This window comes from Leptidea sinapis, chromosome 41 (genome assembly GCF_905404315.1).
Source record: "Leptidea sinapis chromosome 41, ilLepSina1.1, whole genome shotgun sequence".
Lineage (NCBI taxonomy): Eukaryota > Metazoa > Arthropoda > Insecta > Lepidoptera > Pieridae > Leptidea > Leptidea sinapis.
The window spans coordinates 4,526,238-4,539,789 of record NC_066305.1 but is presented as its reverse complement, the minus strand read 5'-3'; the positions used below and the strand labels follow the sequence as shown (position 1 = coordinate 4,539,789).

At 32.4% G+C, this 13,552-nt stretch overlaps 2 protein-coding genes across 4 annotated transcripts in view; one reads left to right on the top strand and one right to left on the bottom strand.

Moving 5' to 3' along the window:
• Positions 1–3,401, top strand: part of LOC126976578 (lysosomal alpha-glucosidase-like) — a 33,049-nt gene extending 29,648 nt beyond the window's left edge. For all 3 annotated transcript variants that reach the window (XM_050824969.1, XM_050824970.1, XM_050824972.1), the window contains one exon: positions 44–3,401. In XM_050824969.1, coding sequence (XP_050680926.1) covers positions 44–324 — 281 coding nt within the window. In that variant the 3' untranslated portion in view covers positions 325–3,401. The remainder of the gene's footprint in view (positions 1–43) is intronic.
• A 4,604-nt stretch (positions 3,402–8,005) lies between these two features.
• On the bottom strand, positions 8,006–10,173 carry LOC126976640 (U1 small nuclear ribonucleoprotein A). The gene is made up of 4 exons (XM_050825126.1): positions 9,883–10,173; positions 9,520–9,758; positions 8,987–9,255; positions 8,006–8,236 (listed from the first exon to the last, which is right to left on the bottom strand). Exons 2-4 carry the CDS (start codon positions 9,754–9,756, stop codon positions 8,077–8,079), a joined length of 666 nt encoding a protein of 221 aa, XP_050681083.1. The 5' UTR covers positions 9,757–9,758; positions 9,883–10,173; the 3' UTR covers positions 8,006–8,076.
• Positions 10,174–13,552: the final 3,379 nt, after the last annotated feature.

The following is a 13,552-nucleotide window of genomic DNA, read 5'->3' as shown; positions in this document are numbered from 1 at the left end:
ATAATTTAGAACTATGACATTGATCTTGGATAAAAATTTACAGACAGCTACGAAGAGAAAAAATACAGTTACATTGTCTTCAAGCTGAAGGATAACGAGCTGTTCAGCAAGATACACTGGTGGGGGTGGGGGGTCCCGGTCGTCAACACGATACGGGTGTACGGGCAGAACTATCCTGTCAACACCATCACCATCAACAACGACAGCACGCACTTCACACAGGACGCGCATAACAAAGTGTTGACAATACCTGACATTAGCCTGTCGTTGGACAAGGAGTTTTATGTCAAGTGGACGTACAAAAAAATGGTGCCAAAGATTTAAATTTTTTGGACGACGAATTACCAATTAATTATATATTTTGCATATTCATATTTTTACATCATTTGTTCAAAGTCTGAATCTACCAATTTCTCAAAGATTATATCTTTGAAAATGATATGAGAAAAACGAGCGCAAATAACTTATCGGGACTTTTTTTAATAAAATGCATTACAACACGTAAAATATTATTAGTCGCCAGAGCCACCGCTGCACGGTATAAATTTCGCCAAAATATTTGTACTACATTGAGATAGGAGTAAATATATCCTATTTACGGACATCAAACGTACAGTTGTGATGTGTGATGATCTGTCATGTCTACGGGGTTATTTATATACTTAGCCTCCTGATTGGGATATTCTGCTCGTCAGTTCATTATCTTTTCCATCTTAGAAAGCTAAGCAACATTTTCTTTTTGTTCTCTTTAGTTTTTTCAGGTTGCGGGCAAATTTAAACCCTTAAATGGTCGTCACGCATCTAAAAAGAAAAGGTCGTGTTCTGTCTTGTGTAGTACGTACGTGTAGCGCGATTGTCTGCTCCCCGCTGCATGTGTGTCTCTGGTGTGTTTGCTCCCATTGCAGACTCTGACTTTCAATAAATGATTTTAATCCAATATTGAACAAAACAGCTATTTGAATTTAGAACAAGTCGAACGTCAGTTAGTCATTAAAAGTGGATTTTACTCTTGCAAAACTACTGGGACGTATGCTACATCAATTGTTAATCTTTTGATGATTGCTTGATTGTGCTGTAGCTGCTATTATAAAATTTTTAGGAGCTTAACTCCTAGAAAAATAGTCATTTATATTTTTAAATTTATTTTCAACAATCAAATACTTTCTTGTTGTAGTTATTCTGTATCAAGGTGTACCTTGGGGAGATTGCCAATTATTAAATTCGTAAGTATCGAGTCTAGTCGTATGGAAAGGTATCTAAATGATCATTATATATCTATGTTAGTACTTAGAAGAATGTTTGTGTCTAAATAGAAATCTTTCATAAGTTATACCTACAAAATTTATATGAAAATATTGTAGAATTGTTTTTGATAGATATTGTTGTTCCATTAGTAAAATACAATTTATATCCAATTAATATAATATATTAAACTAAGCACAAATTATAACATAAATAAAATGTTCAAAATCCAGATATAAATTAATAGTATACCTACAAGCCATACATAACACTTTTAAATACCTGACCCCCTAAATATTATACTAATATCAAACACATGTGGTTTATGTCTTAGAGCACCTAAGGCATAAACCATATTATATATATAGCAAATAGCAAACTTGAGGTGCAAGCACGCTTTATTTAATTACACATTCAAACATAAAACGCCATTTACAATTAAAATCTACGAGTGAAATCATCTTGATATAAACGCAGTAACAATATAAACGCAGCCTTACATTTGCTAGTATCATTATTCATTAATAATGTATAATAGAGAGAGAGAGATAATACATCAGAAATTGTGAACGGAACAATAAACACAGTCATATAAGGTAAACTTTCGGTAATTTACATAATTTATTTAATAAGTATTCGTCAGGGGCAGAACTTTTTGCCACCATACTTAATTCTGCCAGTAAATAGGGTCGCAATAGTACTGGTGCCCGTATTACGAGGCAAATGAAAGATTCCATCTAAGTTGTCGTGGCAACGGACAGATGTTACAGCTTAACATAGAGCATCAGAATGTTGCGTAAGACTTAAACAAATATTCTTCTCTACTTTTATAAGGACTAGAAAAGTCAGACATGTCTCGTTTGAAATTAATATAATATTTAGTACTTAATAATGTTCTAAATCCTAAACAATGTAATACCAATGTATGTAGAATTATTATCAATATAGTGTTATTGTGTAAGAAACTCTATAGATCAGAAATTCTTCATACTGGCTTTTTTACTTTAATAAATTTTAAGTAAGATATTGCTTAATTTTTACTTTATTATTACTGAAGAATTTTATTTTGATAAATTGATGTGAAATCTAGGTAGATTTTAGTGATTTTAACCGACTTCAAAAAAAGAGGAGCTTCTCAATTCGTCGGTATGTTTTTTCTTGTTTAAAGTAATTGTCTTAATTTAGAATCATCTGTTTGTTAATGTAATCCTAATTATAATTCTGTTATTAAACCTATATTTGGAGCACAGGTGCAACTGCACTGCTACGCTTGTCATGTGTTTTTGTATTTGTTCAGTCGTGCACTAGCAGTGCAGTGCTAGTTGACGTATTCCGCTAAATTTCACCACACTGCAACTGTATGAAATTTGTAATAAAACTGCAACAAGTAGGTTTACTACTCTAGAAAGTAATTAACAACTCATATATGTTGGGAAATTTTTAATTTCCTTCTGAAACTATACGTATTAAAATAAATCTAAATTATGGTAATTTCATTGTGATCATACTTGTTCTCAAGACATTTTTTAGGCTGAGACAATATTAAGTGTTATCTTTTATATTTTTTTATTTAATTAAAGTTTGATTATATTATGTCTACTTTCAGTAAGGGCCTGCTACATCAACCAAAACATTTTGTATTATTGCCTAAAATTGCAATGTATAAGTTACCTACACAATACTGCAGTGAACCTGCACAAATAGTGTTCAATAGCTGCTGTCATCATAACTCAACTGTCAAATTAATTATAATACGATTATTTTGCAGCAACAGTGCAGTTTTGTAAGTGGAATAGGTGTTCATTTATCGCAGCGGTCCAGCAAAACGACTGCAACAGGTCTGCTTAGTAGAATACTGATATGTTAAAATTAAAAATTTGATCCAAAGATCAAACACCTTGAACGCATAGCAGTACAGTTGCAGTTTATTAGTAGAGTGTAGACTAGCCCTACTGTGTTTAAAAGTAAAGATGTTATTTTTAATTAAATAACTTTTGAGTTTAATTTTCGGCTGCGATATTTATTAAACACATTTCTAAAATGGCAAGTACAAATTTATACTTTGTGAATTATAAGACCGTTATTAAAAGTACCTATAAGTAATAGATAAAATGTTAAATTTTCTTCATAAAGCACTAAATATAATATCATACACAAAATTTGTTTTTATTTCATCTTATAAAGAAAAATCAAAGATTTTATTTGTGCATACATAGTATTATGTATCAAGATGGAAGTGCCCCTGTAAGCCATTGAAGTATTTAGACTTAAAGAGGTAGCATTAAATAAGTACAGTAGTACATAATAAAAGCGCCTACACCTTCAGTAAAAGCCGGCAACGCTCCTGTATTTCCTCTGGTGTTGCCAGAGAACGAGGGCGGCTGTGATCATTTAACACTAGGTGTACGCTCGTTTGTTTTCTATAAAAAATAAATACTATTATTTAAGTAATGAAATTGCTGGGCTGTATTTCAAGAATCCTGAATGGCAACATCATCATCACCATCAGACGAATGTCTCACTTTTCAATATATCTAACCTTGATTATACGTTACCAATTTACTACAAACTTTTAAACTTAATCGTAACATTCGTATACCACGAAGTCTTTACCATGTTACGCTACATATAAGTAGGGAAGGTACCTAAGTGATAAGGCCTACCTAATTTCAAAAACTCATATCTTGACAAATACTCGAAGTAGGTGATAAATAAAAACAAGCTATTATAATTTGGTTTATTAAGTTTAAGCAATTAAAAAAAATATAACAATATTTTATGAAAAATAGAAACACAAACGGAGATAATTCTGGAACCTTAGCTCTTGTGCGTTATAAAACACAGTGACTTAACAAGGCCTTTGCACTTGTATTTTAGAAATGTTGTTATTAAAGTATTCATTAAAAAAAATATGTTTTTTAGCCTTTTATCGAGTATTCATAAACATATACATATGAGATCCTAGTATAACTTTCTAAGTTATTTTATTAAATACTTGCTGACCCGGCAGACTTCGTACTGCCTCAGTGGATAAATAAAAGACCTAAACTTTTGAATAAAATAAAGTTAAAACAAACAAAAGGATAAAAAAATGTATTAAAAAAAATGGTCGGTATGAATAAAACTTTATTATGGAGCATAGATGATACACCATATACTAGAGATAGATGTGCAATTACTCATGTTATTATTTTGTAAAATCAGTGTACCCAGGCCAAGAGATGGCGCTGCGTTATTTTTACGCTCTTAGCGTACCGTCGCTAGATGGCGCTAATTATGTTTATAGGTTTTACTTTTGTTGACCGTATTGAATGCATATTGGTGTTTGTTTTGTGTGGGTGGAAAGTATTTTACCTTTAATTAAGGAGAGCTATTCAATGATTACAACACGATAATCAAGTCTTTAATAAGTAAGTTAAGTGAGTTTTTTGCTATCACTAGCTCCATCTATCATGTATGTTAAATTATCGCCATCGCGGTGAAGTTGCAGCGGACCTAATAGAATAGGTGGCAGCACTTTCAATGCAAATTTTTTTCATGAGCCTATGTAGGGAAGTTGCACCCCCCTGTTATGGAGTTTGAGTTGCAGTGGGATTGTCAGGTAAACGGTACTAAAGGTGTGTAAAATAGCGATCTAAATACATCAAATAATAAAGTGCGATTTTTCGTTATTATTAAAAATCACTTTATTCATTGTCAGACACTTACCATCGTGGCGTAGTTAGCTTGTTTAATTATGGCCCATCAAAGTATATTTAAATTTTAAATGTATTGTTTTATTTTTTGAGACGATAATATTATGTTTACATGATAATTTTTGTTACAATAGGCTTATACCTAGGTTTCTTTTTAATATTCGACTTCAAGTGTGACTAGAAATGGCTATAATGGTCTTGAATTATTTGTGGAAGTCCAGGGAAGGTTTAAAAGGTGAATAAATATGAAAGTATTCGGAATTAAATAAAAACAACAATTTTGTTTTTACTTTGATGTAACGAAATCAAATTGAAGGAATAGTTTAAAATGAATAACTAATTAGAATTTTTATATCTTTCGAACTTAACTTATAACTTTCTCAGGAAAATAAACTTAATTTTAGCTAACTATAGTTAGTAGATTAACTAACGTTTTCTATTAATTCTTTTAAATCTCGTAATACAATTTAGTACATTTTCTGGGTTCAAAAGCATATAATACATCGACCAATAAAAAACATACTAGCCCGACTTAACAGAGTAGTGTAGGCATAACAAGCATTGTTTGTGCCTCGTGTTAACATTATGATTATCGCAGTTTCTAGAAAATACAAGATTATCAAGAATATATTGAGATACAACAGTAAAATGTTTATTTTCTTTAATTTCTCTTAATGATTCTTTAGGACCTAGGTTATAAATAGCGCGAATAGCCTTCTTCTGCAGCACAAAGATCGTATTAATATCGGCTGTTCTGCCCCATAACAATATACCATACGACATAATACTATGAAAATAACTGAACTAGTTAGTAACTAAACGCCGTATCTGTCTGTTATCAGTCTAATTTCTTTAACTTTCACTTTAAATGCTGAAAAACTAAGCCTATTCGCCAATCCTTCAATATGGGGGCCCCATTGCAAATTGGAATCAAGAGTAATACCAAGAAATTAGCAGACTCCATCGGTTTTACCACCTCTCCGTTTAATAATATATTCGCATCTACACTTTTGACATTTGGCGCAGTAAATTTAATATATTTGGTTTTATCACTACTTAACAACATATGAGATATGAAATCGTGTTCTGGTTTAGCGCCTCCACCGAGCATTGTTTACTTCGTCATATAAAACTTGGCTTCTTTTCACTTTAACTATGAGTGAAGAGTCACCGCAAACAATACTACCTCTTTTTTCTAGATCATTTATGTAAATTAGGATGAGGAATGGTCCAAGAATATACCCTTGTAGTATACCGCATAACGAGAGGAGTCCCAGGAGATCTCCTGCCACTCACGTCGACCCTCTTTATTGTATCATTTAAATATGAGGTCAGGAGATCGAGCGCAGATTCTTTTATACCATTGTGACATAGCTTCCTGACCAGTGTTGAATGTTGAACACAATCGAAAACCTTAAATAAATCACAGAAGTTAAGTGCATTCTATGATCCTCCCAGGCCTCAAAAATATTCTAGATGAGTTCATCACCTGCATCCGTAGTCGAGCGTCCGCTAGTAAAGCCAAATTGTTTTAGATGATGTAACTTATAACCCCCTTATTCATAATGGTCCACTAACTTAAACAAGCTGCTACATAGTGTTATTTTTCATTCTGACTTAGGTCAATAGAAGAAGACAGAGTGAGAATTAGCAATGATTTAACATAGCAGACTATTATGAATAAGGGGGTAAGTGTTAGAGTAAGCATTTGGCCTAAAATATTTTTTACTAAGGGTCGGCAACACCAAAACAGGATAGGATAGATATTCGGGTCAGAAGTGTGACGCGATTGAAATATTGGTGTAAATTTACTATATTTAATCTAAAGCGATTGGCAATTGCGGTCACCTGGAAGCCAAATTGGCTTCGAAGATACTTATCGTATATATAGATAGATATAAATAGAGCATGGCAATACTTAAAGGTTGCCCACGTTTTAGGGCTCTACAAAGCGCAGGTCTGGCCGTATAATATGTAGTATTCTGTCATCTCTAGTCTTACTCATCCCAGTATCAGCTCAAACCATTTGACAGCATGCAACACAGAGCTACTCGAATTGTCAGGGATCTAGTGCTCTGTGAGCAGGTAGATCAATTGGTGTTGTGTAGACATCACTTCATTTTGTGTCTTCTAGCACATCTATCATGGAGGGTTCCTAAGAGACGTTTGAACTTCCTGCCCCGGAATTCCACCTTCACACAACACACCATAAATTGGGATATTTCCCAACCATCTGGATGTGTGGTGCCCCACAGTGTGGTTTTCAATAAGCTTTCTTCCACTTACAACCAAGCTGTGGAGTGAGCTTCCTTGTGTGGTGTTTCCAAGATGATATGGACATTGGTACCTCTAAAAAAAGTGGATTCCTACAACTTTCTAAAAGACCAGCAACACTCCAGTGATTCTACATACTTTTCATTATAGGCTCCTGTGATTCCTCCTCTGGTGTTGAAAGATAATGAGGATAGCGGTGATCACATAACAACAAGTAATCTATGTGCTTGTTTGCCTTCCTCTTCCATAAAAAAAATATACTGAATTTAAATGCAAATAAATTTCGAAGTCTTGGCTTTTCATATAAAATGAACTTTCGCAAACCTAATATGTATAGATACTATAAACAAAAATAATAAATAAAATTGAGAATCAATACCAGCTACATACATCACTTGAAATTGCAATAACATGGAATATAATAACTCTAGAAAGATAATTTGATTTGAGTATAGGCATATCATTATTTTTTATTGTGTGCAATGTTTATGAACATCAAACCTATATGTGTTCAGTGTAAGCTATTTTTGTGAAAATAAAAATAAAACCCCAATACTTAAAAAAATTCCATAATCTTTTTAGTAACTTAACAATCAGGCAAAAATATGAGTTATATTTAAAATTAATAGCAGGCCTGATTGTATACATCACAATTATATTTTATCCTGTGCATATGTGAACCCCACATAAAATGTATAATTCAGACACTCACACAGAATAAAAACTCAATTTAGGAACTTAAAGACTAGTCACAGCCAGAGAGCTGTTAAGGCTAAGTGCAATGCTCAAAACAGTTCTCAAAATACTTAAAACTTTATTTTATACCAAAGGAAATATTGCTAATATCCATAGTAATTACTTAAAACTATTTCTTTGCAAAAGTAATCTTCATTGCATGTGTGGGTGTGATTTTGAATCCTTGAAGGGCTTCTTTGGCTGCTGTAGATTGCATTTCATTTGCAAACTCAACAAATGCAATATCATGCCTATTAGGCACAAGACGGACTTCTTTAAATCCAGGGAATCTGAAAGTAAGATGAAGTTAGCATATTAATTCCATTCCAAAATCCTACCCTTTTGTATTCTCCCATGTTGAGATGTAACTATAGGGCAGATAACTACAAATAATGTGTTAAAATGTTATCTAAAAAGTTCTTCCAGTTTAAATAATAATATGACATCATAACAATAGTTTTATATATAATACATATTATGTGGAAAGATTTAAGCCATCAATAATTTTATTTATTTCATAAGTTATCATAGTAATCTAATAGTAGGTTTCCCAAATAATTATAAATAATAAATAGACTGATAAAGTATGATCTGATAGTAGATTATTATTATTATTGCAAGACATTACATGTAATATAAAATATATATGTATTATGTAATGCTTTGTCTGGTTGAATGAATTTTAATGCCTTAATTAGTTGACAGATTTAATGTTAGTCACAATATTTTGGACATAAAATAAAAATGTTGTGGTTTAGATATTAGCTTTTCTGCTGCATGAAATTAAAAAGTTAAACACTGGTGTGATGCAACCACACAGCAGCTGTATACTTTCAGCTAGCAGTGAATTTGTTAACAATGTTTTTTGCTGTACATTAAAGTTGAGCATACTTTTCAGTGCAAATATTGCTAATGTTGTAATAAGGCATACACAGTGGTGATCACTTATAATTGGTAGACTCATAAACTGTATTCATTTTCCTAATTCCATAAAACAGATTGTTGAAATAAAATAAAGATAGCATGTTACAACAACTTACTGATTGAAAAGCATAGACAACATCATTTCAGAGGTTTCATCTGGTAAGTTTGTCAAGAACAGGATTTGGTTTGGTGGTTGTTCAACATTAATGGCATTATTTAAGCCAGGTTGCCCAAACCCAGGAATAGCACTCCTTCCAGCATCCTTGTTCTTCTTTTTCTTTGATTCATCTGTGTTTTTGGGCATTTTAGGACGTTTGGGTCTTTCTTGGAAAGTACCTTTAATCTTAGCAATAATATCACTATCACCTTTAGAATATTGAATTCTCTGAAAATGATATAAAGATATTATAGACAATTTGTATTTATAATGGTTACCAATCTAAAATACTATAACTGTATTGGAGATGTTTGAACAGATTCAATAATTTTCATGATCATTACAAACTTGTACAAGCATCACTACCTTATTATGTGATGTGCATCTACAGTGCAGTCCCCACTTAACATTCTAGACAACACCTCAGTTTCAAATGTGGATACTTGATTTCCTCAAGTTAAACCTAAAAGGATTTGAAAAAAATAGGCTTACCATTGGTTTATCATAAAACGGAAATCCCTGCATACTTCTTAGAGCAACTGTAGCACTGGATATTTCTTTGAAAATTACAAAAGCTTGACCTCGCATTTTAAGTGTCTTTAACGCAACAATATCCAATATTTGACCAAATTGTGAAAAAATTGCATAAAGAGATTTCTTTAACTCCTCTTTTTTAATTTTTTCATTGAGATTGTTTATGTAGATAGAATGATTCGGTCTAATATCCATTGCTGTAATCAAATAAGTTTTTAGGTTATCGGCAACATTGTTTTTAATGTACACTTCATAATAAATAATTATTATTTATGCATAGAACAAATGACAAATATCCCAACGATATTATTATAGACTTACTTATTTTGTAATTAAACTTTGTTGTGTTGTTTGCTTTAAGAGAACAAATAAATAGTTATGTTTACGTATTCGTTTGAATTTCTTATAAATATAGTTACAGCACAGTACAACTATTGATTCACTTCAAAGAAATATTTTACAATATTCGTGCAAATCGCAAGAATTCAAGACAAAAACCACTAATATTACAGATTACTAATAATTATTGTACTACCACTGTTTGATTTCGGTTTCAAAGTAAAAACTAAAAGTTAAAACCGTGCAATCCTTGCCTTGGTCTTGACGCATGACGCTTGTGGTATAGACTATAGAGTATAGACTATAGTTTATAGACTCACTAAAGAATAGGTAGTCCTAGAAAGTCCTCCTAATAAGCAGAACCTAAATCTCGCTCCACATTGACGCGAGAATCTCGCCTGTAATCTTAGCGACATTCTCGGCGATAGTTTCTTTAGGTACATACTCGCAAAATTCTCAATACAGTCCTCAAGTCCTCCTCCTCAAGTCGATGAAGATGGATGCAGAATTAATTGCTGCGATAAGCGTATTTTTTTGTTTTTTATTTATCAATGGGTAATTCCATCAAGGTGCTAAAACGTTCCACGCACTGTGGATATTTACAGTGCCGGATTAAGCAAACGCGGGGCCCGTAGCAAATTCTTTCAGAGAGCCCTTGGTCTATATTGGAAATAGTCTGTTACCAAATGTCTGACGAAGATTGTCTTAGTTGTAAAAGTTTCACGTTTTTGTGACTTCAAGTAAATTCAATAAACCAATCTTAATAAATTTCATTCAAAAATTACGCTCAAGCAGAGATGAGTTAGAGAGAGATGGTTTAAATATGCGGGGCCCCCTTTCACGTGGGGCCCGTAGCATTTGCTACTTTTCTACGTGGTTAATCCATCACTGGATATTTAGTTTATCTTTATAATCTATTTTATTTATATTACATTGCATAAACATCGGTTCTGCTAGAAAATATTCTAGGGATGTCAATTCTAGTTCAATCGACTAAACACCACATAAAACTTTTATAATCGACGAGGTGCTCGCTACCGACACTTGAATGCAGTATATCCGAAGCTATAATAACGAGAAGTTAAAGCTTTTTTTTTTAAATTTATGAGATTTCAGATTACGCACGCGCATACTATGAAGTCATAATCCGTTCAGCCCGGTCCGGTGATGACGCACGTTTCGTGTTATTTTCGATCGTAGTCGTCGTATTTGAATTTAAAATAAATAATATAAATTATGGTTTATAGCCTATTACACTAAACTGAAAGTGGAGTGTGTAGAATGGAAGAAGGATTTCTAAAGAGTCAGTCAGACAATCTGCCAAGTGTGGATAGTTTGATGGTGGAACAATATTTCATGAAGAATCAGAATAAAGATGAAAATATAGTTATGTTCTAATTAAGAATTACCTAATTTCGGGTCTGACCAACAACATTATGTAAACAACATTTTTTGGACCTTCTTGTCGTGATCCACTTTAGTTCAGTTGCACTACCTCTGTACCTGTTATTTACCGAGTAAGTCAAGATGCATCATTTTGAAATTCGCATTGTTTACCAGTGAGTCATAATGAAGCACTTGAAATACGATACCACTTAATTGAACTCAGGTTTTAAGCGTTGTTGCAAAGTGCTATTTCGCTTTGAACTTATAATTTCATTGTTTTTGTATTTATACCCAACATTCGGTAAGTTTGTTATATGAGATAGAGCAGAGTATCAGCAGTAGACTATGAGCAAATCAGTGCATTCACCACTATTTAATATAAGAAAACAACTTTATAAATTAATTACCACTTTTTATAAGCATGACAACGTAATAACTGCTTTGTAGTTATAGTAACCAAAAGTCACTAATTTCTTTTTCTATGAGTAAGACCTCTATGATAAAGTTGCTATTGTTATAACACAATTTTATTATATAGGACATCATATTATATAATTATAATAGTATGGATACAAACTATTTGTTGATATAAATTAGACTTGAATAGGGTCCATTCAAATCGAATAACGACTTTGAAGCGTCGTTTCCTTTTTCTGTATTTCATTTAGTTTGGAATATGTATAATGCTCAGTAGTTATTTTTTCCATATTATATTTTATATCATACACAAGCAATCTCGCACTTTCGTACTTCTTCACTCGCACGGTTTCTGTCGGTGCAAGTGGGTTTAAATAAATTCTTTGTATAACTTTTTGTTCTATGATTTACATTTATTATACATTACTGAGAAGCTTATTCCAGTTCTGTTTTATTGTTTTTTTTTTATCAGAAAACTTAGATAATCTTGACATAATTTAAAAAATAAAAATCTTCGAATTTATGTCGTGAAATTCCTACCTTACTCAAGATTTTGTTTCATATGGTGTTTGGTTTGATAAATTAACCCAAGTTATATTATTCAATAAAAATATCCTATCGTTCAGTATATATATAGTCTAGATACTGAACACCTATTCACATAAGGGTTATGAATGTACGGTCACTAACGCGTGCAATCTCTATTCATCATCAACTTCGCGGGTGTCGTCCTGCAGGAATATCTCAAATTATTACTATGAAGCATGTAAATTTCAGTTCTGTCAATTCAGTTTCAGGTGAAAGGAAAGAACAAATAAAGTTGATTATAAAACCATAAACACTTATAAACAAAACCAATTGTTCTTCTTGAAAATCCTCGTTTATTCCAAAATATAACTGTTTTTCAACTTTTGCCGAAAGAAAGGTCTGTGTAAAATAAAATAAATCTACAAATCAAATAAATCACAGTAACTATGAGCATTCTTGTGCTACACGTAATATAATACGCATTAATAACGCGCCGCGCGCGTGAATTTTCTAATCTTTTAATTTATTAATAATCTCATAAAATGTAAAGCATTTTCGCATTTATTCCGAAAATAAATTGTCGCAAAATGTCATAGCACGTTTGATTTTCAATGGTCTGCACACTCGCCCGTTCCCGAACTTCCATTGCCAGGTTATACGCCATCAAATTTGACAGTTAGCATTAGCTAACTGTCAAATTTGATGGCGTAAGTATCCATTAGGATACTAAATTTTTTCAAAAGGGTTTCATGGACTTTATCTATTCCGTCTCTTTCTCACACCTTGGTTTTTATGTAATTATCTCACTTTCACACAGCGTTCGTCTATTACGTAGTATACTAAGTTTATGATTTTACCTTATATAAAAAACATTAGAATGATACATAGCCACTGCGGCATAGGCAATGAAACAACAGGTGATAGACTTGCAAACTTCTAGCAAATCAAGTTGTGGTGTTTGGTGACAAATTCTATTTTCAAATGTGCACGCATGAGAGCTTCTATTCCTAGTCTATAATCTATATCTCAGGTATTATTTCTGATTCAACTTCCCGTGTTTACTAAAATCTTTGAACATGACACTTAAGTACCTAACAATAAAACTCTTTAAATCTACTGACTGTTATGTTGTTTGACTGCTATAGGTACTAGCATAGATTAATATATATATATATACCTACTAGAAAATAGAAATCCTACCCAATGAATTCGGAAATAGTGAACTCAAGAAATCATGAAGGGCGGATGTACGGAACGTACGAGCCAATAATTTCCTGAAGAGTGGAAGAAAAAAAAAGCAACAAAAAAAAACGAAACCTGT